Source organism: Halictus rubicundus, chromosome 5 (assembly GCF_050948215.1).
Source record: "Halictus rubicundus isolate RS-2024b chromosome 5, iyHalRubi1_principal, whole genome shotgun sequence".
Lineage (NCBI taxonomy): Eukaryota > Metazoa > Arthropoda > Insecta > Hymenoptera > Halictidae > Halictus > Halictus rubicundus.
This window is the reverse complement of record NC_135153.1, coordinates 12,099,066-12,126,779: the sequence shown is the minus strand read 5'-3', so window position 1 is coordinate 12,126,779 and position 27,714 is coordinate 12,099,066. Positions and strand designations below refer to the sequence as shown.

The window sequence follows — 27,714 nt, the reverse complement described above, 5'->3', positions numbered from 1 at the left end:
TCTAGGATAGATTGTCAAAGTAACTTTTATGCATGATTATTCGAAGTATACAAGATACTCGATTCTTATTAAGATTTCTAATTATGATTGCTCGGTATTTCATGTCGTGCGACAGGAAACAGCATAAGATGAGATGACTGAACTGGCCTATTCCTACATCTCGTCTGTAATATTAGTTCCACAATATTAGTTCCGACCGATACGGTAGGATGTAACCCAAAAATGGTAATGGGGCTGTAGAGCCCCGCGGACGTGAGACAAAAAAATACATTGGGTGATTGGTCTACTCCTGTACCTCGTCTGTGATACGACCTGATAACAGGATACACACAAGGGTGCATTTTCAGTGGAATAAATCAGTCGATAATATTTTTCTAACAGAGTTGGCGTTTCGGAGTTAACATGTGGCGCCACCTGAGCGAGTGAGTAAAATTAAAATCTGGCTAATAGTTTGAGCGTTTTGCCGCTATCTCCTTTGGCGCTGTACGGACATTTATCCGGAGCAGATGACTCTTGACGGAATTAGCATTGTATCTTATGGGAAACGCGGAAAGAATCATCTGTGCCTATAACAAGTATCTAATACTGTCCCCATTTTTAATAATAAATAGACTTCCTTGTATAATAGCGGTGCAAAAAATTCTCCTGAACAATTCTGCATCCCCAGAATATTTTTTTAGCTCATAAATTGTTATATTTCAACCTATTTTCCATAATAACAGGTACTGCTTTTATGGTGAATTAACGAAGGAGGAAAATGAGAACAAAGAAAGTTAATGCCATTTATATCTGCAATATATTAAATAATTATTAGATACATTTATGTGCGATAGTCGTTTCGAAGTCATGTCACTCGTATGTACAATTTGTTTTCTCTTTCTTAATTTAAATCTCCGTATTCCCAGACAAACGTGTCAGCACGCTTCGCTTTAAACGTTCCAAATCAACGAATCAAACGACAGGAATATCGCGTGCATTCGATTTACGCACTAAAATATTTCTCTCCGATTTTATTTTTTTTTTTTTTGATATTAGTCATCTTGTTCCACTCCGTGTTTCCCACCTTGTTCGCAACTTTGTCTGAAAGTAACCGAACGGAGAACAGAGGGAGAACAGACGAAAGACGATACACGGACTACAGGCTGCTTCAAAACGTACGGCTTGTCCAAAGATGAACTTGCTTTAAAAAAAAACCAAGATTTACAACCATTCATTACACCTAGACCTTAAATAAGCTAAATAATTTCTTCCTAAGCAACAACTCCAACAGATATTATTATTAGACTACATTATTTAAGTTAACTTGGTGCAAAAATCCGTCAATTGTTAACGCTACGACTATCAGAAGATTCGGAACACTTTAAATTCTTCATTTTATAATTACGAAAATATGCAGAAAATTTCAGGCTAGTTATTGAATAAACTGATTTTTACTAAATGTTTTGGGACCTTGCCTCTATCGCTCGGTAGTTCCAGCATATGCGACTATGAGTAGGTAAAGTGTCAATTTTAATCAGTGAAGCGCTTCGATTCGGACCATACGTTTTGCAGCAGCCAGTAGATACAAACTCATAATTCGTAATACTGTCAGACCGATTGGCTCGGTCTATCCGCCCGCAGTTTGCTTGAATGTGCGCAGAGAACTCTGTACGAATTGGGGCCTAGAGTGCACGTTACTCGTTCGAACACTTTTAAACGAACAAAAACAGAAGAAGAACTTTGGTACCTGCTCTGGTGGTCTCTTTCCCTTATTGTTTTCGCTTTGCCTTTCTCTCAAATCGTTCACGCGCTTCTCACCCGCTACCCTTCACACGCCTCAGGATATTACGAGATAGACACATACAAGTTTTTCTATAAAATCACACGTTGTTACATTCACACTGAACGGGAGAACTGTGGGGGGGGGGGGGCGAGGGATGAAAACGTCGGAAAAACCGAATCTCCGTTTCGCTCCAAAGAAAATTCGATCGCGATCCAACCTCCGTTCAAAATTCATCGACCAAACTTGTGAACAAAATACTGCAAAATATTAAGAATTTTTCAGGCTAAAAGTAGGCGTGGCTTTAACCCCCATCACCTTTTCTCAAACTGAACGATCTCGAGAAAGATGAATACTTATACTTTCGAACTCTGAGGACACGGAGGTTGAAAAGTGAACCTTACAATTTGACAACAATATGTGCGCATATATATATATACATCGTACGAGTACTTTCAGATAAACGTTTTAATAAATATCGTATATAGATAATATAAAAGGGCATCGTAAACTAATTACAAACGTTAGAGACATAATAATAATAATCATAATCATAATAATAATAGTAGTAGTAATAGCAATAATCATTAATAATAGTAATAAAATAGTAATAAACGTGATTGTACCGATAACATGCCCTTCGTAAGGTAACCCAAGAGTAGGAGGAACGTGCGTACATCGACAAATATTCGAACTTATTTAACTTTGACTAAGCGTTTTGCAACAGCGCCTCTCGTTATATAAAATTCGAAGATCTCTCTAACAAACAGCGCCCACCGTCGACATACGTCAATCACGGTGCTAAAAATTTCTTGCGCGTTTAATATACACAGACTCTGTACAGAAAAATACACGCGGTGGATTCTGGGCAATAAGCTGCAACGACGCGCAAACGTTTGCCCTCTCTCAAATTCTCTTCAATCATAGTTACCACGATCCTCAATTTACATATCATTCCAATTACTTGCAATTCATTAGATTCATTTTCTCGACCCTGGAACTACAAAATAATTCTTCTACAATTACCAAAATTCGTCAGGGTTTGGCCAGAAATTAATTTGCAACACGACGCAGTGAGATTCGCGAGAATAGACTTGAGCTGTTAAAAATTATTTAAAAATTATGATAATTTCGAATAGGTTCGAATTTCAGTTCCAATGTTAATCAGAGGGTTTCTCCTCTGTTTTGAGCATGCAGATCGACGACAAAGATTTTTGCGCGGCGTTGAATTCCCCGGCGAGAATAATCGCGTCGCTCTACGTCGTTTATGGCAAATCGAATAGAATCGAGGGATAATTAAGTAGAACCGCGAATTTCCGAGGCCGTGGCAGGGCTCGATGGAAAGATTGCGAATCGGTGAAACGAAAAGAATAGGAATTCTAATCGGCTATCACATAATCGTGCCTCGGTTGTTGTTCACGATCGCACAGACGCACAGTGGTCCAAATCGAGGAATTAGCTGTTAATTTTTCATTAAAAAAAATTTTTTTCTAATCTTTTATATTGAACTTTATAGAAGAGTAATTACTCATTAATTTGTGTTTGAAACATTTTCTTGTTAGAGCACCGGAAATGCCCGAAAAATTGCGATAACATGTGAATAATAAATGATATTTAGTATATTATTGAAACAAATGGTGATATTTGAAATCTGTCTTCACGGGTGTATATCTTATAAAAAGACACAATTTTGCCGTGTATACCATTTTCCTATCTACAGTAGTTTTTAAGATATCCGTGGAAAATGTTCTTTACCCTCGACTTTCAGGTTTTGACCTTAGCTGTTACCAGGTTTTGAAATAATACAATAATACAATGTGTTTTTCTATATTAAATTGCGATTATTTTGTCGTCTTATTTTAAGAGAATCATGTGACAACCTTAAGAACCTCTTGACATTTAGGAGGCAATATATTAACAGGTAATTCTTCGGTCTGGACCAATGTGAGGCGCAGGGAACACGCTGCGACGCCATATTGTCGTACCAATAACGATCCAACGTGGCAACTTTCTCTCTCTCTTTCTCTCTCTCTCTCTCTCTCTCTTTCATTCTCACACTCACTCTCTTTCGCAACAATTCGACACACATTTAACAAACGGATAATCAGACATTGGGTGGCTGGATATCGGACAGTTTCAACACTCATTCATTCGATACTTCAGGGTACTCGAATCGCTCGATAAAATACTCTACGGCGGAACTTTGTGCAGGCGCTGCTTTTCGCGGAACTGTTCGCGACACCACGATCCACGAACCGCAACCTTTTATGCTAATTTACAGCCCTCGAGAACAATTTACGATGTTCACAATTCTAGTCGATTTTCAGGTAACACCGGATTAGATTTTATGGAGCTTTGTGTTTTTGAGATTTTGATCGGCTGTAAATGCACAGAAGCGAGTGGTGTGGATCTACGAAGTCGCTGTATATGAAATTTGTATTTTTAAGATGTTTATATAGCTTGAAACAGGATCGCATAAGTTTTGTTTTTAGTGAAATGTTGGTACTCTCGGAAGCCGGAAGCTCGTTTACTATTATTCTTCGCGTGAATGCGAATCGTCATGCGTTCGGAGTAACTGTAGTTCAATAGTTATGATCTTCGCTTTCGGTAGAATAGTAGACTGCGGGAGTTCATGCTGTTGTGCTAAAAATAAGTTCGTTAAATATAAAATGGTTAAAAAACGTCAGACGAATTTAAGAACGCTATCGTATTCTCCTCGACAGACTGTGGAATCTGAGCGAAATTTCGAACGGTAGAAAGATTAAAAGAATTTATCGAAATGATTGAACAAAGAATTATTAAAAACAAAGACCTATTCAAATGAAGATGAAACGAATTTCTAGTCGATCCCTCAGTCTACTTTCTGTTGATTAAAAAACTGAAGACTGGATAGATAGTGACATCCGTTAACGACTAATGCTTGGCTCGAAAGGCTGCTCGAGAACGTCGAAAAATAAATTGCGGGAAGCTCAGGGCGGTGCACGTGTCTCGCGCAACCCTGACATTGTTAACGCAAATGGTTCTCTATTCAGAGCTCGCTCGGTAAAAGCCTTAAATTAGAAATCGCACTCCCCTCTCCTCGTAATCTCTCTTTCTCTCTCCCTCGCGCACACTAGAAGGCTTTCATGGAAGAACGTAAACATCGAATCAGCGAACGTCATTCCGCTAAGAACTTTAAACAACTTCCACAGTCGGCTCCTCGAGAAACAAGTTAACAGCTGTTCAAACGTGGAAAATCTCGAACGCTTTAAACACTCGTACGCTCCTCAGAAACAGTTACTTCTGGGCTGCATCCATTTTTGCTTTCGCCCTAAAATCGACAAACAGAGAGTATGTGAAAAATGCGTGAATTTCCATACTGAGGGACGTATGAGAGTTCAGTTACGGTAATGATATATCTAAAATTTCGTAGACTCGATAAACAACAATTTTCTCACTTTTATAGGAGAATTAAAATTTTTATTCATTCGTTCTCCGAGGCGACTGCGTCTCCGCAACGAACCGCGCGTCTCATTCTCGAAACTGTCAATGATCTTCAACGATTCGTCCGTTGAAACGTTCAATCCGTACGTTTAATATAACTATAATACGATGATCCCTGATTGGCAAACCCTGCGAAGGGAATTGTTCCGCGAAATCGTCACTTCTGCGTGCAGTGCCGCGATCCTCGATCTCGATCGAACTTCTCTCGGCGAACATTCAGCAAAAATAAATCTGCGAAAATATTCCTTACAATGATTTCTACAAACTTCTCTCTCGCTTATCGTTTTAATAAACTGGCTTCTATTCTTCCGGTGAGACACCACGGAGAAGTTTCAACGAGATCGACGACGGCAGCGAAATTTAGTCTCCGCGCGTTCGAGCTTTAGTTTCTACCTCAATGTTCTGAGATGGTTTTTAGGAGATAATCTTTGGTCACCCAAAAAACTGTCTATCAACACGATCGTGTCGGTTATTATTTATTTTCCGCGCGACGAAGGCCGTGCGTCGTAACACGTTTATAGCAATAATAATAATATTAATAATAATAATAATGATAATAATAATAATAAAGGATTCTCAGAAACACATGCGACCATCTCCTTTGGACACCGATAGAACATCGCATTCCCTCTCCCCGCTTTTAAACGACCTCCACATCCTCGTAACATTGATATTTCCCACGAATCCCGTTTTAGAAATGGTTCGTTCGCTCGAGTTCGATCGACCGTCGCGAATACGAGGCTCGCCGGTTTTAACCCTCTCATATAAAGATTCTACAACAATCTATCGTTACGAGCTTTGTACTTCGCGGAAATTCAGGCTCGGGCGAGGCCCGGAAGCGCGGGACCGGCCATCTTGGAACGATTCGCTCGAGGATCGCTTTCCGGCACGAGCCGAGTCCTAGTCGAAGAAATGTCCCACTGTACAGCACTGTTACCGTTCCTTAACGAATTCATAATCCAATAAAAATTATACTCTTTTCACTGCAAAGACATTTTACAACCGTTCATTTCGATTCCTGATTTTGCAAGTTTCTAGAAGAATTTGTAGAATCTTTCGCACAGGATATCAAATTCTGATCAGTTTACCATTTTATAAATCACTGTTTCACGCTGTAGAATTTACGAACGGGACTTTCTTCGAGAAGGACTCTGCTCGCAGTCCGCAGCGAGAAGCGAACGAAACGTTGCAACGAGAAATGGTCGTCGAGTCGTCCGAAATCAGGCCAATCAGGCCTCGAATAAAATGCAGCTGAACGTCGCACGTTAGTTTGAAATGCAGCCCTGGCTGAGCAGAAATACAGAATCATTTCCAATCAATTTACTATGAACTTCCAAATAAATAATTCAATACGTTTAAAACTCCATGTAGAAAGACGTACTTCGAAAAATACATGAACACAATTCAAGCAAAGCTTTTGCTGAATTTTTAAAAGAATGTCTGTGAAAATATTCTCCGGGACAGTTTCCAAAAAATTGGGATGCCAATCATGGCCTATTAGCCGTCTTCCTTGCATCCACGTAACAAATAGGTAAAAATAACGACAAATGGGTACGCGAATAAAAATAAATCTGTATAGCCAGAGCCGCATCTGGAACCACGGCGCGTCGTAAATCGAGTATGCAGATCGACCGTGTCCAGAAAAATATGCGTACGCAACGCACCGCCACAGGCACGTAACAAAGCGCTTTTCACGGCTCTAGAACGGAAGCAACGCTAATTTTCCAACCCGTTTTCCCTCGTAGCGGTTCGATAAACAATCCTCTCTCGACGATCGTTCGGAAACACGTTTACCGTGGAACAACGCGTCAACAGAGATTAATAGATGCATCGTTGAAAATCTACGAAACAGGACACAACGTCGTACCCGTCTATATATTATATTTATATATATGTATATATATAAATATGTATATATTTAATTTAATTGACTTAGTACTTGTTCATTTTTCTTTTTCTCTCAATGGAATGTTTACAAGGTCGAGGCGTTTCTGAGCGCTTCTCTAATAAATTCGCGGCCATCTTTCACAGAATGTACAATAAAATTTACATATGAGAGGGTTAAAGTTAGGATCGGCGGTATCCGATCGACAGCCATCTTTGTTTCCGTTATTTCTCGTTTCTTCTAGAATCGGTGTCCGCGGCACACCGTTTTTTCTTTTTTTTTTTTTTTAATTTTTTCAATCGACAACGAATCTTGTTTTCTTTTTAAATCTCTCTCTTTTTCTCTCTCTCTCTATCCACTTTCTTTCCCCTCGTCTCGTTCTCTCACACGGATTTGAAAATATCGCGGTAACGCGGATAATCCTCTCGAGGACTTCCGATTCCGCGGATTTGGCCTTGAAAAAAGTCTAGTTCTTCTGTCGGGATACCCCCCCTATTTTAGATCGGTATTTCTTTCGTAGCCTAACGTAAGAGTAGAAATCGGAAATATTACATCGATGGAGATGATAGCAAAAAATAACTTTCAGTTATTTAAGCTAGAGATAGGCTATGTAAGGAGAACTATTTACGCATACTTCGGGAAGAACATCAATCTCTGGTACATGATAATAGAGCGTTTATCCTCTAGTCGGAATCTTCTTCTATGGGTGGAGGTAACATAGCGAGATGTTGCGGACTAAGCATCCCCCTGGAGAGTGCGTACTCTGCCAGAGCACGATGGCAGAAGACGTATTGGTCTGGCATTTGAATACTGTAGGCCCTCTGTGCTCGGATTTTCTCCACCGTGCCACGGATGTCCACCGTACCGGTGTCCTCTAGCCGCGATATGCAAATGTCTAACGTGCAGAACGTTCCTGTAGAAAAATCACGACAACATTTCATTCTATCCTTCGGTATAAACCATCCGCTAACCTGCTGACCATTGAGGACGAGTCAACTCATTAGATTCGAGAGCCAATTCGCTAACAAAACCAATTGGTCAACAGGTTAATCAAAAAATGCAATTTTGTAATCTTTCTTTGGAGAAAAGAATTTTTTCTGCTTCAACCACGGAAGCTACACGAATGACTCCTACCTAGAATAATTCTGCAGACTCTCCCGAATAGAATGGTATACTTTTTTTTATAACATTGTAAACGTTTAATCATATTTAAATAATTTTTTAAGGAAATGAAACGTCGAGAAAACTGGCGCGTTAGAGGTACCTCGGTCTCTTCAAAAATTGTTTGAACAAGCATATATGTTTATAATGTAATAAAAAAAATATACCATCGTATTCGGGAGAGTCTACAGAGTCATTCTAGTCAAGAATCATTTGCATAGCTTTTGCAGTTACAGCAGAAAAAATTCTTAAAGTTGAAAATGTATGCACGCAAGAATCGTCTTTTTGGGGCTGTGAAGATCAAAAACCCTAAAGAGGGTCAGTGATCTAGCGAATGCTACGAAACTAAGGGTGATCGATCAGAGTTCTCGGATTACCTGTCCTTCCTATTCCGGCGCTGCAGTGAACAACTATGGGAGGTCCCCGCGGATGTCCGGCCCATGTGTCCCCTCTGTACGCGAGTAACTTATTTTGTTGTTGTCTTACTAAGGCTAGAAACTGTAACAGAGCCCTGGCCGACTGTGGAACGCCATAATCCGGCCACGCTGTGTACAGCATATGGCAAACCTCTCTTGCCTCATCAGTCTGAAATGATAACATATTTTGCTTTCCTTATCGCCCCGGTCGCGCCGCTTCATACTACAGCACCATGTTTGGTAACACGCTGTTCGCCGTACCTTGTTATTTGTCAGGAGCAGCATAGATATCGTGTAATCGGGATTGGTGTCGACTTCCAACGTTGTCACCGTGAAACCACCCGCTTGAACCTCTTCGCCCGGCTCGGGGCCCCAATACTGTGCACACTTCGTACGTCCTCGCTCCACCACTCTAAAATCAAAAATAATTCATTGAATCGACTGTTCACAATTTTATACTGCAGACATTAAAGCGTTAAATACGCTCCGCGCCTCTTAATTAGATTGCGGATTTTATTATGCGGATTAGCTATAGAAATATTATTTGGCCTCTGTACAATAACGAGTCAGATGAAGATTAGTCTACTAAAGATTAATCTCATTCGTCTCTTTCTACATCTACAGGGCTCTTGACCGCAAAAAGTTAAAGCGGAGGACATTTTTGGGTAATTGAATAAATACCTAGTGGTCATGACGACAACGAGGGTCTGCTGTTCCCATATCATCCTCCAAAAATCGCCGCAGGTTTTCGGTAGGGGACCCTGCGTGCTGATGAACGCATTCTTCTGCTTGTAGCCGTCGACAAAATTTGCGTTTATGTAATCGGAGGTCGAGTCGCCGTCCACTTGGGACAAACATACTCTGCTGTGGTCGTAGCAGAGCACGTCTGTGTACCGGTTCTTCGACTGGTTAGGTCTTAATCTGAAACGTTGCAATTTTCACTGGGTTTGAACAATCAAACTCGCCTCGCAAAACGTGCAACAAGATAAAACTTCTCGAGACAATATCAGATCATCCCATAAATCATGCTGTCCAATACATACCTACATTTCCCTTTAATCGTTAATAGTCAGCAGTTGTTTATGACAAAAATGAATAGGTGTAATTTAAAACAGTCAACATTAGATGAATTTCAAAATACTGTTATATTATTTTCAACCTACTCAACGTATCAAGAATGAAAATAAATTTCTATTTCAGTCTAGTTTGTTGCAATCACTAATGTATTAACCATCGTATTCAAGACATATCCACTTCTTTATTGAACTGGGCATTGTAATAAAGGCAGTAAAAAGTCTAACTAAATAGAAGTTAAATAGAACTGTATATCGTTCTACGAGCTTCTAATACAGAATTAATCACTAACCAGAGGATTCAAGACATGAAGAGAAGTTTTCCATAGAAACGTGGCCTAATCAAAGATCCCGTACGTGTAGCATAATGAGGAACAACGCAGTTTATGGAACGACCTGATATTCATCTACCGATGAAACCACGTCATCTAGCTATCCTAGACTTGTGGAGCTAGCAGAGTCTCATCAAAAGGTGATTGAACCAAAAGCAACGTACTTGGCGTTGTTGAAGGATCCTTCTGGGGGTCTCTGCTTGATTTCCGCGTACTCTGCTATCAGTCCAGCGCGACCCCTCGAATGTATGTCCTCGATGAGCTGCTCCATGCTGACTGCCTGAAGCCCGAGGTCCCCGTGAAGGCTGTCGTCATCGCTGAACCCTGAACTAGCTGAGGACGGAGGTTGGACTGGAGACGGCGCCTCATCGGTTCCCATCCAGACGTCGCCGTTCGTGATCTCGATGTCCCCGATATTCGAGATACCATTTTTCACCTTGCTCTTATCGATTATAGGACTAGTCGAGCTACTGACCGTGGTTCCATTCGGATTCTGGGCAGCCGTGTGGTTTTTCGATGTGGGCGAAAGAGGACTACCCACTCTGGGGGTAACCTACGCAACAAAACCGCCCTGTTATCATTCGATGACCTTCTCCACGTGTCCTTAATGGGGCTTGGTGAGCTCTAGCAATTCTAGCTACGCCGAAACCATTTAGCAGAAAAGGTCATCGCTATGGTAGCCAACTTCTCGCGCCACGAGAGGGCTACTCTCTCCGAGGTGACCTTGCTAACTTTTTTGTCCACAAGTAGAAGTCTCTCTTTAGGACTCCCCCTCGCTCTCGCAGCTCTCCGACAGAGCGGACCTAGAGAGTAGCTTTTCCGTGGAGCCAGAAGAGCCTCTAATTCACTTCGCTGGAGAGATCTTGAACTCTGGGATAATTGAGCCGCTCATTTGCCGAATCGATTAACCCCAGAGAACTAGAAAAGATGGCGCGGATTCTCTCCAAAAAATTAAACATCAATCAAGTGCTTCAGGATCAAAATTTTGGAATCTGCCGAATCTCTAAATGTCACTCTGGGACATTTCTTTCCAAGGAAAGTCTTCGAGTGGTAAAAAGTTTTGATCTGTGAACAACTTGATTGTGCTTTCAGGAATCAACGAAATGCCCAGTCACAATTTAAATGGAGTCACTATTTCCCGGAATAATAAATGAAGAAATGGGTCCGAGTTGCAGGCAGGTGATCTAAGGCAAGTCTCCGAGTGCAAACAGTGTTGGTCTGCGACTCGGTTGCGTTTTTAGGGGAATTCAGCAGTCGAAGTGGACTGCAAGGAGCAAGAACTGACCTCGCAAAGTTCACCCCCGCCTCTGTTTGTCATGGATTTAAGACAGTGGAGCAACCATGCCTCATGCTGTACCTCCAACGTGCCCCCCAAGCGGTGCGGTAATGATTCCCGTGGGATGTGTAACGTTAATTGAGGAATCGATACGGTGAACACTCTGTCCCTCAGTTTCTCGCGGACGAACAGCCGCAGGATCTTGAACGGCGCCTTGAACCAGAGCGGCGCGGTCACGATTAACACCTTCTTCAGCTTCGCCGGGTAGCCGCCCTGCAACACCAAGTTGTCCACGTTGCAAACGACTTGTTATCCCAACTTGTATCTTTATAATTAACCGCGGGTGGCCGCCGAAGACGTCCGCGGGACGTTGAAACTTCAATTTTACTGTTCAAGATCCAAACACTGCACTTCACACGACCAGAAGCTACTGTTCATTATATTAATCTACGTAATATTCGTTAAGTGAAAATGATTTTTTGGTCCGACAAGTTGTTCGATTAACACTCGATTTATCAGCAGTGTCCTAATAATCTTTCATAGGCGAAGATAAGTAGCTAGGGACCGTTCGATGTGTTTTTCAGTAGAAATATCAACCTTGTTAATGAACTGCCGATCATTATGCAAAGTAAAAATTTCCAGCAGCTATAACAAGAGTTTGGGGCTACTTAGAAATGACTTTCTCTGTTTAATGATTTTTACGGGCCGAAAGTAAGATATCGATACTCTAAAATTTTTCTAATCTTTCCACTGTTTCAAATTAGGGTTACGTAATCAGTAATGATTTCTTTGGAAATTGTTGTTTGAAACAAAATGATGGAACTTCTTTTAGCTATAGCAGAGCTAGGGTATCATTTGCATGCATGGCAGCCCAGTTAACTAGGGTTTGAGGAATAGAAATGTGGGTCGAATAAACTTGAAGAGTATGCCGCAGGGTTAAACACAGCAGTGAACGTATGAAATGTTCCGATGACAGAGACGATTTATTCAAACGAGAAAAACGACGAGGCTGTGAGCCAAGAAGGGTTGGCAGACTGTGCGTCAATCCTTGGACTACGGTGCCTAGGTCCGGTTCGACCTAGTGCATTAAAAATATAGTCTATTCAGTTTCCGGTGACCAGTGACAATTACTCCTCGTGTCAATACCCAAACGTTCGACAACACTGCAGTCGTTGGACTTCAAAGTTTCAGATTTCTGGCATGCAGAAATCTTGAAGACAAGTCGAAAGCCTCAGCATTGACACAAGCATTAAATTGATAGTTGTCCACTCGGAGTTGCAATGAGAAGATCTGTGGACCGATAAGTAGACTGCAGATTTTATGCAATTGTGCAACAACTGCGTCAGTGACATACATCAGAACACGTTGGAAGAATTTAACAGCACTATTACGCTATTTTGGTTTATTAAAATGATTAGGAGAGGAAGTACATTTGTATTTAGTTCCTCGGACGATGTTCGACTAGGACGAGGGAAAAGTTCAATTTATAAATTAGAAAATTCCTTGCTGTATGCATGGTGTAAAGATGTCATTTGCGACCCTACATGCTTTCTTCGATTTTGAAAATGTGCGCTTACTATAAATGCATAAACACCCGCAGTCTACAGATGAGGAAGGACCGAGATGAAACCAAATATCGCAATTGTCGGAAACTGCAGTTAGTCAAGGATTGAGGTGCAGAAGAAGAGGGAAGAGCTGACACCGTTGACACTGTTTAGTTTTTGGTGACAAAATCGAGTCGACAGCTGTCTAATGAGTTGCACTAATATCAATATATCTTCCACACAAGACTAAAAAGATTGATGAGTACAGATCCAGAAGAACCCAAGCCTCGCAATCGCCAAAAAATTGATTACTCAAGGATTCACGTGCAGAAGAATACTGTTTAGTTTTTGGTGACAAAATCGAGTCGACAGCTGCTTAATGAGCTGCACTAATATTAATATACCTTCCACACAAGACTAAAAAGATTGATGAATACCGATTCGGATGAACCCAAGCTCCGCAATCGCCAAAAACTGGTTACTCAAGGATTAACGTGCAGAAGAAGCGAGAGGAGCTGACACTGGTGACACTATTTAGTTTTTGGTGACAAAATCGAATCGACAGCTGAATAATGAGTTGCCCTAATATTAATATACCTCGCACAGAAGACTAAAAAGATTGACAAGTACAGATCCAGATGAACGCAAGCTCCGCAATCGCCAAAAACTGGTTACTCAACGACTAACGTGCAGAAGAATCGAGAAGAGTTGACACTGGTGACACTGTTTAGTTTTCGGTGACAAAATCGAATCGACAGCTGTCGAATCGGTCGCACTAACATCGATATACCTCGCACAGAGGACTAAAATGATTGACAAGTACAGATCCAGATGAGCCCGAGCCCCGCAATCACCCCGGGAGCCCCTGCAGTTCCCGAAGGATCGGGTTGCAGAAGAAGCGGAAAAAGCCCGAGTCCCGCGAAGTAATTGACACTAATGCGACGCGCGTTCGCACAATGCGACGAGGAGCATGCTCGAGGTGGTGGTGTGCGACGATGTATCTTCCTCGGGCCGACGTGGTACGCACCGCACATCCGGCGGCGGTGGGAGAGACAATGTAAAAAGGAAGGAAGAAAAAAAAAGGGAAAGAAGAAGTGGAAGAAGAAGAGCAGAAAAGAAAGAGGCTACTCGGCTTGTCGGCGGTATTAAAAAGCGATCGGTACAGGTGACTGCATAATTTATTTTCGAAACGGAGCGACCTTTCAAAGACGTTGCAATAATAGCACACACCGGGGGTATATAAGCCGGGAGTTAGTGCCAACTGCGATCCGCGAGGCTATGGACTGTGCACGTTCAATGCGCGGACAAAGGTGCCTAGTCCTAGGCAGCCCCGACGTGGAAATTAATAAGAAAACAGCCGGCCAGCTGGTAAATGCCCGTGGAGAATAATTCAGTCGACGAAACGGAGCACAATGAAATTTTCAGGTCAACGGGGAGAAAAAGTCTCGAGGACAATGAAGCACCACCGACGACAGCACGAACAGCAGCCGCGGTAGAAGAGTAGGGAGCTGGCGAGAGGAAGAGGTGGAAAAAAATGTTTCCCGATGTGGAGCATGCAAAACGCAGCGGGCACGGGAACTTAACCCTCCGGTGTACCCTTCTCCGCGGTGTGTATAGAGGGCGGAAGTAACCGTAACGGCAACGACGTCAGCAGCACACCACTACAGATATCTCCGTCGATCTTAAGCACACAAACCCGGTTACGTCGACGACCAGCCAGCGAGCGAAGAAAACGCCTCGGTATATCCGATTGTTCTGCTTCTTTCCTTTTCCGATGCGATCTCGTTGAGGATTCGGAAACAGAGGAGACGATCAGCAGGGTGTAGATTCGGTCACCCGGATAGATAGCGGGCTGGGAGACGGTCAATCGATAGATTAGAGCGTTCGGTGACGGTGCGTGGATGCACCGGGCCCGAGTACTTTCTGATCGGGCATCGATTCGCAACGGGTTCGTCCGACTCCGTGTCCTGGAGTCCGTCGATGATCACTAACACCACTGATTTAGTCCCGCGTTTTTAGACCCTCAGATGGATCCAGAAAGCTCTAGAAGGCGTTTGAGAGGCGTCGAATGCGATCGAAAAATCACTGCCGGCACTCGGTCAGTCAATCGATACCGCGGAATTAGCGTAACCGAGCTCGCACGCTTGACACGGATCGAACGGACGTCGACGACGGTGACGCGTGTCCGTCGAACATCGCGCGACGACGACACCTTCGCGAGCCGAGACCAGGTGAAAATCTGGCTCGAAAGAGGACGAGTAAGAGAAAGAGAGAGAGAGAGAGCAACTCGCTGCTGGAAAAAGAAATCGGACTGCGACTTCGTTCGTTCGTTCGTTCGTTCTTTCTCTCTCTACCTCTATCTGTCTGTCTCTACGTTTCGCTCTCTCGATCCGTCCGCGATAACGCCGCAAAGGGGTCACGATGATTACTGACCGCGAGCGTCGCGATGCTCTCCCGCGTAGAAACGCATGCGCGCAAACCGACCCCTTCTTTTCGCCGCCACTCGCCCGCTGCCAACATCCCTTATGCGAATTTCTTTCTGCCCGGCAGAGTTCGCGATCCTCTCTCTCTCTCTCTGTCTCCCTCTCTCTCTGTCTATATCTCTCTGTCTCCGTTCCTCTCTAGATATCGTTCGGCTATCTTCTCTCGCTCTTTCTCTCTCCCTCTCGGTGCGCGCGGTGACGTATCGCGACCAGGGTCTCTCAACGAGACACTTACCCGGGGGTGACCGACGAGCAACCCCTAACCGGCGAGAGCAACCCCTGCGCGACGCTTACTCGAACGAGATTTAAGGGGATGTGCGTGCGTGCCTGCACCTGGCTCGACGCCGCTCGAAAAATCGATTTTTCGAAAATAGGAGACTTCGCCGGCGGGGCGCTCTCTCTCTCTCTTTCTCTCTCTCTCTCTCTCTCTCTCTCTCTCTCCGCCTCGCGGAAAGATTATTGATTCTCGAGAACGATACGGTTTTTTTTAGAGCCTAGAAGACGCTGGAACTCGGCTTTTTTTAGAGGATTATTCGAAGGTTATAGAGAACCTTTACTCAGAGATTTTTATAACCCCCATCTGTACATTATTTATCTCGAAGGCGGTGAAACTCGTCTTTTTTTAAGGGATTGTTCGAACGAGGGTGAAAATCGGTGGGGTATCGATCTCGGTCGCTGGAGCGGTCGTGGGAAGTCTTTGCTTAGAACGGGAATTCTTTTTAGGCCTCAGGTGTACGTTATTTTTCCAAAGACGATGATTTTCGCCTTTTTTGGAGTGTAGCTCGAAAGGGGGTGAAAATCGGTGGAATATCGATCTCGGTCGCTGGGAGGGTTATAGAAAGGCTTTGGTCAGAGCAGAGATTTTTTGTAATCCTAATCTGTACATTATTTTTCTCGAAGACGGTGTAACTCGTCTTTTTTTAAGGGATAGTTCGAACGAGGGTGAAAATCGGTGAGGTATCGATCTCGGTTGCTGGAGCGGTTTTGAGGAACGTTTACTTCCAACAGGAATTTTTGTTAAGCCTCATCAATAAATTATTTTTCTAAAAATGGTGAAGCTTGTCCCTTTTTAGAGGACTGTTTTGTAAGGGGGTGAAACTCGGTGGAATATCGATCTCGGTTGCTGGAACGGTTATAGAGAACCTTGGCTCTGAGCGACACCTTTTTTTAACCCTCGATCATTCTCTATTTTTCCAACTGAGTCTGTTCTTCCGTGTAAAATTGACGCAATGGTAAAAAATTAATGTGTTGGAAGAACGTAGAATTGACGAGGAAGAATTTTTTTCAACCCTCGTTCGTCCCCCTACTTTTCATAGAATGTCTACATTTACCCCTCGTTCAACCAACCACGTACGTATGGACTCACTTTCCACATTCCCTTTAACATCTCGAAATAACGATGTATAAATAAATACTCCTCTGCCCACGCAACGAGTGAACGCAGCTACTACCAAAAACAAATTTCCCCGAAAAGTAAGAACTTTATAGCCCCACTGGCTGCAAAAGACATTTACGATTAACATTGAACCTACAGAGCCCAGAAAGTGACTCACAAGTATTGCACCACAGGATTTCTCTAGATGTTTCGCCGTTTTATAATATACATTAATGTATAATCTCAACAATTTATGCCTGAGATTAGTAGACTGTATATTTTATACATTCATCAGGCCTGTAAGACCCAATGAATTAAACTTGTACTGTTCCAATTTTTTTGATTTATCACGGAACTCCTCCACGAATTCTTGTTTAATTGTGCACAATTTTTTGCGATATAGTAAAAATAGCATTGTGTAAGAAAACCCCGAGTTGTTAGAAGAAATGTCGACGAAAGATTGAACACTTTGAACGCCCAACTAGAAACCCCAAAAATTCCATAAAATCAAAGTAAGTTACTTAATGAAATAAAAATTGCAAAAAATTAAATGTATGATACTGAGTAATCCTCCAACTTTCTTGCATGTTACAGATCCTAATCAAGTTTAGTACAATGAATATATCAACGCAAAAATTCATTTTAAAACCTGCACAAGCAATTCCGTCACCCACATATGGGTGACGCGGCGACGAACGTGTTAATTCGAACGTTCTTTTTCCGCGCGCCGGTCTGACCACGGTCGTCCGAATCTACTTGGTCCTCGAGAACAGCGCTGGCACGTCTTTCCTGATTGAAATCGCACGACCAGGGTGAAGTTCCAAAGAACTTGAGTTCCACTGGCGTAGAAATACCGAGAAAGCGGGGATCCGGCGAGATCCGTCGGGATTCAGACGGCAATTTATCAATCAGGTGGCCGGTGAAAAGAGCGAGTTTCATCGTCGTGGAAGTTCCAGCCGGCGAAGGGGCGTGGGTCGGCGATTGCCACAGCATAAATACGAATAATAGAGCGGAACCGAAAGAGTATCGGCCGGCTATTATCCGAGTGGAAAGCTGGGAATGGGCGTCGCGGCGTCGCGTTTCCCTTTCCGCGAACGGTTTTCCGTCCGCGACGCCGGCGTCCAGCCATAGTTTTCATAGCCTCGGTCCGCGAGCTTCCTGGTAAACAATCGGCTAAACGAACTGTGAGAGCAAGAGCGAGAGAGGGAGAGAGGGACAGAGAGAGAGACAGTACTTTTATCGCGGCGCGCGGTGACGCAAACACCTCGTTATAAATAGTCCCATAAGTACCCCATAATTGAGTCATTCCGGCGAAACCTTTGAGACACCCTTGGCGAGCCCATTGCCGCCGCGGTTCACTGGGCAATCGCAGCCCAGAGGTTTTCGTCGAGCGTGAACAACCCCCTTAAAGCTTTCCTGTTCTTTGAGATGCACCCCTCCATGCACGAGACGCTCCGGAATCACTTTACGTGCCCCTAACCCTCCGTTATACACGGTGTCTTCGAAAGACATCGCGCACCGCGAACCGATCGATGATTTCCGAGTGGATCGTGCCCCTGAAAACGTCCCTTCGTGATTCATTTTATTCCAGGAAACAATCCACGGGCCCTAGCGACAATTTTCCCTTCGCTGACTTTCCCGGCTGCATCGTGAATTATGAATTGCAAACACGAAGTCTCACTTCCTTTGAGAAATTAGAGCCTGTAGTCTTCAAGTGTACACTTCAGAGTATGTTAGGGAATTTCTACAGAATTTTTAGGAAACCCTTGGTGCCTTTGAAGGGCTAAAATTGTGGGTGGTGTGTCGAATTGTTAACAGTATCACTGAAAATATTGCACTACATGCGTTGGAAGTGTTAATAATCAAAACTCCAAGATATTAATCCTACAACGATGAGTTTCGGGTCTGTTTAGATCCACAGGTTAATCATTATTCGTTTCAAGGTAATTACTTGCACACAATTTGATTACTCAATTTCGAGTGATTAAATTGAATGAAGAGAGAATGACTAGTAGATTAGGCTACAGACAGAAAGACTAATGAGTCTGCAAGAAGCACCTACAGAAAAGAAATTGATGACAGAATCGATGAGATTGACTTTAAAGAAATTGATGGATATACCTATGAGATGGATAAACCTATCAGATCAATTTTAAAGAAATTGATGAACAAATCTATGAGACTGATTTTAATTGATGAATAAGCCTATGAGATGTGTTTTCAAGAAATTGATAAAGAAATCTACGATATTGATTTTAATTGATGAATAAACCTACGAGATCAGTTTTAAAGAAGTTGATGAACAAATCTATGAGATTGATTTTATTATAGTTGACGAACAAACCTATGAGACGTCCTTTAAAGAAATTGATGAACAAATTTATGAACATTCCCGAGTGAAAGAAAGGTGAGTCGAGGGTTCAGGAAATATAAACGCGTCTTTATCCGACGTGAAACAATGTCCGTTCACCGGAACGTGTAAATTAGAAAGAAAACGGCGTGCCGGCGTTTTCCGCGACGATTTCTACATATTTCGGAGCGCTTTCGCGCACCGACGGCACGCGTGCGTTACGCGTCCTGATTTCGTTCGCAGCCAGAATAAAAGCCAAAGATGTTGATTAAATTTCCTGTGCAAAGATAATGGGCCATATTTGGAGCGAACAATTGGCGGCGACGAAAGCCCCTTTGTTTCACGAGGCTCCGTCGAATCCGGACACCGAGCCTCGAACGTCACCGGGAACGGTGCAGGTGGACCGGAGTGCAATTGATCAAGCTTTTCTAGCACTCGCGAGAATGCACACCGAAGTGAAGATCTCGATGAAACTTTTGGACGACGTGGTACTCGGAAAATAATTTGACTGATATTTTTTTTTTAGATGCTTCGTGGGCGTAGAAAGGGTGGAAACAGCCCTCGATGCTGGAGGTGAAAAATCTATTTCGGCGAACGTCTTGAAATGTCACTTCTTTTTTTAACATTATAGTGTTTAAAATAGTTACTACTAGACTGCGGATCTTCACGCAAAGTAAAAATTGTTTGCGTCAATTGCGAGACAGTGGAACTAGATAAAATTGTTGTTCTTTTTTTTTAATAATTTCAACAAAGTGAAAATTGTACATCGACAGTCTTTTAAGAGTATTTATACTCATTTTTGTTATAAATGCATAGAATCCACAGTGTAGTTATTACAATCTAACGGTTCTCAATGTTCTAAAAATGTAAAATGCTGAACGCAATAGTTTCTAATAGTTTCCAAGATATTCAAGAAGAATGTTTGCACCCTCAACTTCGAGGGCTCTTTTCACCCCTCAGTAATTACAATGATCGCTAAAAAAAAGTATATGTCATACCTTTCTTGAGAACTATCTTTTCCCAGAGTTTCAAACTCCTGCATCCCTTCAGTATGCACCCTTGTCATACGTTTACTCTGATACCTTCCGCAATTACGCGAATATTTAAGTGAAATTTGCCTCGAAATGTTCACAAAGAACGAGGCTTTCGGACTGAATAATGAAAATGGATTTTTTAAGTGCCAGTAGGCTTGGACAATAATTGAAAGTTGCAAAGATCGTTGGAATTATATGTTGCTAAGAAGATCTTGCAGGTGTGCTTTCGTAACTCACCTTCAAGAGCGTGAGGATCTTCTGCGAGAGGTCGTAATCGAAGTTCTGGTACTTGCTATCCGACATATCGTAGATGAAGACCAGACCATGCTTCTGTGTCTCTGCGCTCTCGAGTGCCGCGTCCAATTGATACACAACGCCCTGCGACGCAACAGAGAGAAAGTTCCATTGTTAGAGGCGTCTTGTGACAAAGCGGCCATTAGGCGTCGACTTGTTGCGTCATCCCTTATTATTCGGTATTGAAGTGCATTGTGTGTTTGCCGATGCTAAATGGGAATTGTAAACTCTCTTGTCACCGGTCTAATTTGCATCATCAGGCGGCGCGACGGTGAGGGACCAGGTCGAGGGACGACGATCGTGGAATTACTCACTTGCAGGGTTGTCTGGTGCGTGGTGTTCTGTGGAAGGTGCAAATGCGCCGTGAAGATCGCTATGGCTGCCCCTGTACCGTCCCTGGAAGGCTGAAATTGGAAGTTTCATTGGACGTGTTTAATTAACGAGGCGTGAATCATTCTGGTTTTTCTTTTTATTTTTAACTAGAGCGGGTCTCCTTACTAGGACTGTAAATTTTCCTGTGCGTAGTTCGCTGAGCAAGGGTTCCTGAGTGGGATGCAGAAGAGCTAGGCCTTCTCTTCTTCTGGTGGCCTCGTGCTGCTCGTACAGAGCTAACGCTCTTGCTACCTCGAACTTCCTGGCTGTTAAGAACTTGACTGCTGTGCTCCAGGACACCGGACCGGCCCTTCTGCCTGCCCGGCACTTGTTCACTGCTTCTATAAACTCTTTCGTGGCCTTTAAATGAAAATACAGTGTTCGTTACTCTCAAGAAAATTAGCGGAAGCTGTATCGATGCGATTAAAGCGCGTTCTATAATTTGCTTTGCTTTTAATACTTCCTCTGCATATCTGATGCAGATTTTTATGCAAAATAAAAATTACACGGTATAGAGAACTGTTTTGTATTTGTCAGCAAACGAAACAATAAAGAACGTAGACATGGTTTTCTTCGTAATTTCGTCTTGCCATCTATCTTTCAACGCGGTTCAGAATGGCGCCAGAAACTCCTGGCCAGGTGTTCGAAAGAAGCCGCAAAGAGCGATTAGAATTCGCAGACAGGAAGCAGACGGCAAACAAAGTGCGAGTTTTATTCGAGCGGGAGAGCAACTAAAAAAGAATGAGCGAAGTCGGGAAGAAAAGTTAGTTTTCCTGGCAGCCGGCGGCGTGGCGCGCGTAATCAACAATCACCGGAAGTGGGCATTCATTCGCCGAGGTTCCACCGCTAATTAATCGCGAATAAGTCTGTCCACGGGCGTTTAAAATGATCGAACGGTCTCACGGCGTTTCTACGCTTTCGAAACGCGCGACAGTCGTTCGTCAATGATTTCTGTACATGCTCTGAGTACCGATCTGACTTCCGGTGGCCGACTGCCTCCCCACCGGCCACTTCCGCCATAGTACGCTCGCCGGGGACCGCGGCCACGGTAAACGGATAGGTTCGCTCCAGGGTCAAGAAGAAACTTAATATCGCGAATCGATACTTTGGTTCAATTCCTCTCTACGCGTCTGCTCGTCGCACCGACGGACCCGACGCGATCGCACCCGGCATCGTCGACGGAAAACGTCGACGCTCGACGTTCTTCAGCTACAGACTGTTCCAGATTTTCCCGGCCGAAAATCTGCACGCACCGCGAGCAAAAATACGAGAAAAATCCTACGCAACGGGAGACTAGGCCTTTGTGCAGGATAAAAATGATTTTTGCTCCGAATCAATTTCCACAGATACATCAAACAGAAATTGAACATTTTAATATGACCAGAAGATAAGATAAGAGAAAACGCTATGCAAACGGAGGCTCGAGATAGCGGATCTTTATGCAGGATAAAAATCTGTTTTACTCCGAGTCAATTTTCACAGATAGACGTTAAATAGAAATTGAAAATTTTAATACGACGAGGAGATAAGATAAGAGAAAACGCTATGCAAACGAAGGTACTAGATTGTGGACTTTTATGCAGGATAAAAATCTTTTTTACTCCGCGTCAAGTTTTAAAGACTAGATGGAAATTAAGAATTTTGATAGGAGGAATTTCATTCAGGTATGTATCACTATAAAAATCGCACAAACTGTACATGAATTCAATAATTTCGTTTTTATAAAATAGTACAGAATAGCTGCTTTCAGTGCTCGGTAGATTTCTTCTGATCTTGGTCAGTTCATTCAATAGTCAATGCTTATTAGACCATCTTTTTGTTACTCTTAATTGCATGTGGGTAATTTTTGGCGAAAAATGGGGCACCCTGTATGTACACATTGTTCTATTTGTAGGGAAGTTGGCTACTCCAAATTTGGATCAGACCGCATAGACAGCAATTTACAATTCATAGTCAATTTAGCACCACTGATAATACTGTAAACATTTTTCATCGGCAAGATATACACACAGCTGATTCAGACTCTATGCAATCATCGGAGAAACTATCCGCACGTGTGAGGACGTAAGATAGTAAGTTTTTTAAAACTACAAGGACAATGTAATATACTACAGTTGATATCTACAAGCAATTAGTTTGAATCGGCTTACACAAATCACAGGAGAAACGTCTTGTAATCATTTTCAACGAATCTTCAACAATTGCAAGAAGAAAGGATCCGCATTCTTTAAACTCGCCTAGTAGCTTCAGCGCTCCTTTACACAGACAAATACTACTGGACCTTTTCAATGAATCGTTCGGTAGCAACAATTCATTCATAAACCATCGAATTGCCACCGAGTAACGTAATCTTACAACTATTATTTCGAACGAACTAATCGATAGATTGCACTGTGGGAGACGGGAGAGTAAACGTACGCCAGGGTCGTGACTGCGAGCGTGTTTAATGCAACCCGTTGGCTACGGCGTCTCGTAGCGCAGGTCGTTGTTGCTCGTGCAACTTTCGGTGATCGACTGACTGAATCGTCAGTAGGTTTGGCTGTCCTCGGAACGGACCTTTAAGTGCGTCGCCGTTTTCCGAGAACAGCCATCGGTATCGGCCAGCAGCGGCATCAATGTCGACGAGTGACACGTCCGCTGTTGTGTTTCTCGGCGCGTTTCGACGTTCGGTATTGTAAATACAACGAGGCGGCGTGTGCTGGTATTGCTTTCCATTAATAGGGAATTTTCAATTAATGCAGATTTTATAAACAGCAAGTGCATCGGACGAATTAACAAATATTGTGACATTATCATCAATATACAGAATGTATTATGAAAGGGAATAAATTTCTGTGACAAGGGCCGCATTAAACACAACTGGTATTGCTTTCCATTAATAGGGAATTTTCAATTAATGCAGATTTTGTAAACAGCAAGTGCATCGGACGAATTAACAAATATTGTGACATTATCATCAATATACGGAATCTATTATGAAAGGGAATAAATTTCTGCGACAAGGGCCGAATTAAACACAACTGGTATTGCTTTCCATTAATAGGGAATTTTCAATTAATGCAGATTTTATAAACAGTAAGTGCATCGGACGAATTAACAAATATTGTTACATTATCAATATACAGAATCTATTCAGAAAGGGAATAAATTTCTATGTGACACGGGCCGCATTAAACACAACTGGTATTGCTCTCCATTAATAGGGAATTTTCAATTAATGCAGATTTTGTAAACAGTAAGTGCATCGGACGAATTAACAAATATTGTGACATTATCATCAATATACAGAATGTATTATGAAAGGGAATAAATTTCTGTGACAAGGGCCGCATTAAACACAACTGGTATTTCTCTCCATTAATAGGGAATTTTCGAATTAACAAATATTGTTACATCATCATCAATCTACGGAATCTATTAATGGCAATAAATTTCTATGCGACACCTTACCACCGATGGAAACAATTTATCTTTTGCATAAAGATCCAATAAATGCAATTGGATTTATTCGTACGACTTGAAGCGTGTGTGTTTGATAAAAGCAAGGAAGATCCACAGTCTACCGCTCAAGCTCCATTCGAATACACTCCTTCCGGTAGTTCGTTAATACAGTCTACCGTGAATAGAAATCTGCAGAGGAGCCTAGCGAAAAGAATATCCTCGTCTAATAATCGATGTGGCACGCATCACAGATCGCCGAGCACCGTAATCGTGTCTGGCTACTTTTGAGCGGCAGTGTACGCGTGCCGGCGGCCGTGTATCGATTTTCCTGCATTTTTCATTTCCCCCTTGAAACGGTCCTCCGTCTCCCTTTCCCGCGATTCCCCCTCCGCCGGTGTTCCGTCGGTGTTTACGGAACGGGTGGAAAGAGAGAAAAAAAAAGGAGCTGGTTTCTAGTCCGGGGTCGTTTCGCCATTAATTTATCACGAGGCTCGCTTCCTCGAGGAGAGAGGCAAGGAATCAGCCGTCGCCGTCGCCGTCGCCGCGCGGTTGAATATTACATTCCCGCGATGACAGTATGGTCCCCGGCTGAATGGGAAACGTCGACGATCCAAAGTCGACGTACGCACGCGAGAGTGCCGAGAGCGAGACCGTTCCGTCGCGCGCATTCAACAAGCATCACGTATGCCGCCTCTCGAATGGAATAATCGTCGGCGAGATATCCGCGGAAGCGGTTTAAATGGATACCGGTTCCTATTGTCCCACGATTTCCGCTCGAATTTTATTGAGAAAAAGAGCGGACTCAAAGGACCGGACGGGCCGCGAGACTGAAACACGTAGATAGAGAAAGACAGAGAACAGGAGAGAAAGAGAATGTGTCTGAGTGAAAGAGAGATAGCGCGCGAGAGAGAGAGAGATAGTCTGACGATAGAGAGGAAACGGGCGACGTGTGTTTATATAGCACCCTGTAAACACGTTCCTGTGTCTGGCGACCGTTCCCGATGACCAAAAACGGTTTCGAGGCATCGTCGTCGAACAACGATCGATCGCAAGCAAGGCTCTTACCTGCTCCTGCTCGACGGTTAACGTGGCTGCCATTTTGACTTGACGCGCACTGACATAACCGACAAAAAAGCCGCGCACCACTCGCTAACGGATACTTCGTTTCGAGGCTAGTCCCACGATCCACTGCCACATTTTGTGCCCGCGAGCTGCTGCTGCCGCCGCGCGTTTCCCTGTTTTCCTCTCCTCCACGGGGATCCTCTCTCTGTCTCGCTCCGTTTTTCCTTTTTTTTTTTTTCAAGCGGATCCTCGCGATCGACTGCCGGCCCGAGTCACTTCGTCGACTGATAGATCGGTCCGGCTCACGTTCATTGTCCGACGCTCGACACCACGATATAGGCGAACACGAACGCCGTGCACCGCAGACTCTCTCTCTGTCCGTTCAGACGCTCGATCGCCGTCTTTCTCGGCACGGGTTCAGCGCCATCTTGAACGCACGGACTGCACAACCCCGTGTAGGCGACACACTGTACCACGCGCTACTGCCTGATCCATAAGGGGTGTCACGCAGTTTTACTGAAGAGTGGGGGGCATACCTTAGGCATTAGTCGATTCGGAGAGAGTGGGGGCATTGACTTGTACACCGGGAAACGTGAATTCAGGGACGGACACCGGGCCTAGAACAGCAATAAACATATTTTACGATTTTGTTCATGTCTGTAAGCAAAAATTGCGTGGATACTTTGAAAGAGTGGAGATTGAAGCATGTTTTCCAATTGAAATCAATCTGTAGCTCGGTCTTGTTTCGTTGTACCAGCCTCGTGAACGTGGCCCTGTCGACCGGTAAGCATGATTTCAGGGGCCGGACAAGTCTAGAACCTTCAATAATAATGTTATTTTCGGATGTAATTAATGTTTCTAACCGAAAACTGTGTGGACGCTTTGAAAGCGTGGGAATTCGAGCACATCTTCCAATAAAAAATGTTTCACAGGTCAGCGTTGATTCGGTGTGCCAGGCGGGTAAACATAGACCTGTTGATCGAGAAGCATGAATTATGGGGCCGACCGGGTCTGGAACTGCCAACGAAAATGATATTTTTTGATGAGAATAATATCTCCAACCAAAAATTGTGTGCAGGCTTTGAAAGAGTGGAGATTTAAGCAGGTTTTCCAGTAAAAATTATTCTGTAACTCATCGTTGTCTCATCATCGTTGGAATCTCTGTCTACCGGGTAGCATGAATTCAGGGGCTACCGCGGGCGACTTTTTCAATTTCCACACAAACAATATCCCCGTAAAAAATTGAATGTCCTTCGCTATCTCTCTACCAGAGGTCGACAAAGATGAATCAGCCTGTTAATCATCAAAGACAAATTAAGGAGCTGCATAAGCACCGGAGGTACAAGATAACGCGTTCAACTGTTTCCGTATAATATTATAAATAAACGCGATAAAAATAAAATGGCGTGATTAATGAGATTGATAGAAGGGCTTGCCGATACAGTTCACGGTTAATTTGCCAGGCTGCTTTAATAAAGAGGAGTTTTTCTCTCCGGTTAATTTATCACTTCCTTGAAAATTCTGAACGCGATGAGTAATCATCGTGTTTCGAAAGCGGTTAGGTCTGTCACGCGCTATACACCATTAACCACAGATTTACACCAGTTTTATCGGTTGTCTGTCCTCCTCACGCCGGATATATGCTATCATTGGCAGTGTATAGCCATCGTCAAAAGGCCCCGCGGTCACACTGCTTCAGTATTATAGAATCTCATGCGAATCGAAGAAAGCACTAGGAGAACGCGTTAGACCAGTATGAGTTGAGCATCGACACGTGTTTAAATGCACGTGGCTACGTTTACGAATTAATAAGTCAGCTTTCTCATTTTTCTACCGCGGATAAACGCTCCTCGAATTCGAATCAGAAAGTTTCGCCGTGGACGCGAGTGGGATCTATGAATGGAAAACGAGTTCTTCCTCTGCTCATTCTTACGTTACAGCCACTCCCACTGATCCCAGCTGATTCCTCGTCCCTCCTCCTTCCTTATCGTCATCGTTAACTTTAGATACGTTACTCCGAGCCCTCCTCGCCACCCCCACGCCACTATTTATATCGTATTGAGAAACACCTTCCACGTGTACCGCTGTAAATTCATTTATGGCTGCCGGACTTATGAGACGCCGAGTATCTCCGCGCACGAGCCACGGCAAGGTCACTGACGTCTCGGGAAACCTTACTACCGGGGGGGCTGTGTGAAAGAAATTACTATTGAATCCTTGCCAACGAGCAACAAGTTACCGCGTCGCCTCGGAGCAACAAGTCCCATATTGAGATTAACTTTCGAAGTTCGTGCCGCCCGATTCCTCTGAAAAAATTTATTCGACCGCGTCCGCTAACGAGACTCCTGAAAAAAAGATAATAGACGAATAAACG

General features: G+C 43.4%; 1 protein-coding gene and 1 long non-coding RNA gene across 3 annotated transcripts in view; one reads left to right on the top strand and one right to left on the bottom strand.

Annotated features, from left to right (window-relative positions):
* The window catches only part of LOC143354397 (uncharacterized), a 532,419-nt gene that overhangs the window by 98,452 nt on the left and 406,253 nt on the right, over positions 1-27,714 (top strand). The window lies entirely within an intron of this gene.
* On the bottom strand, positions 778-25,820 carry Ptpmeg2 (Protein tyrosine phosphatase Meg2). Of its 2 annotated transcripts, XM_076788416.1 has the most exons (11): positions 25,344-25,820; positions 20,964-21,197; positions 20,780-20,869; positions 20,409-20,549; positions 11,395-11,658; positions 10,274-10,662; positions 9,386-9,625; positions 8,966-9,116; positions 8,666-8,873; positions 7,762-8,040; positions 778-5,069 (listed from the first exon to the last, which is right to left on the bottom strand). In XM_076788416.1, exons 1-10 carry the CDS (start codon positions 25,374-25,376, stop codon positions 7,811-7,813), a joined length of 1,980 nt encoding a protein of 659 aa, XP_076644531.1. In that variant the 5' UTR covers positions 25,377-25,820; the 3' UTR covers positions 778-5,069; positions 7,762-7,810. The 2 variants fall into 2 exon arrangements, with proteins under 2 accessions (XP_076644531.1, XP_076644530.1); XM_076788415.1 differs by having other exon boundaries at positions 778-8,040; positions 25,344-25,819.

What these genes read in the sequence shown, in the direction of transcription:
- Ptpmeg2 (XM_076788416.1), bottom strand. Translation starts at nt 25,376, where the DNA reads ATGGCAGCCACGTTAACCGTCGAGCAGGAGCAG. An exon ending in TAACCGTCGAGCAGGAGCAG is followed by an intron (nt 21,198 to 25,343) that starts GTAAGAGCCTTG and finishes TTTCATTTAAAG; the next exon opens with GCCACGAAAGAGTTTATAGA. An exon ending in CGCACCAGACAACCCTGCAA is followed by an intron (nt 20,550 to 20,779) that starts GTGAGTAATTCC and finishes GTTGCGTCGCAG; the next exon opens with GGCGTTGTGTATCAATTGGA.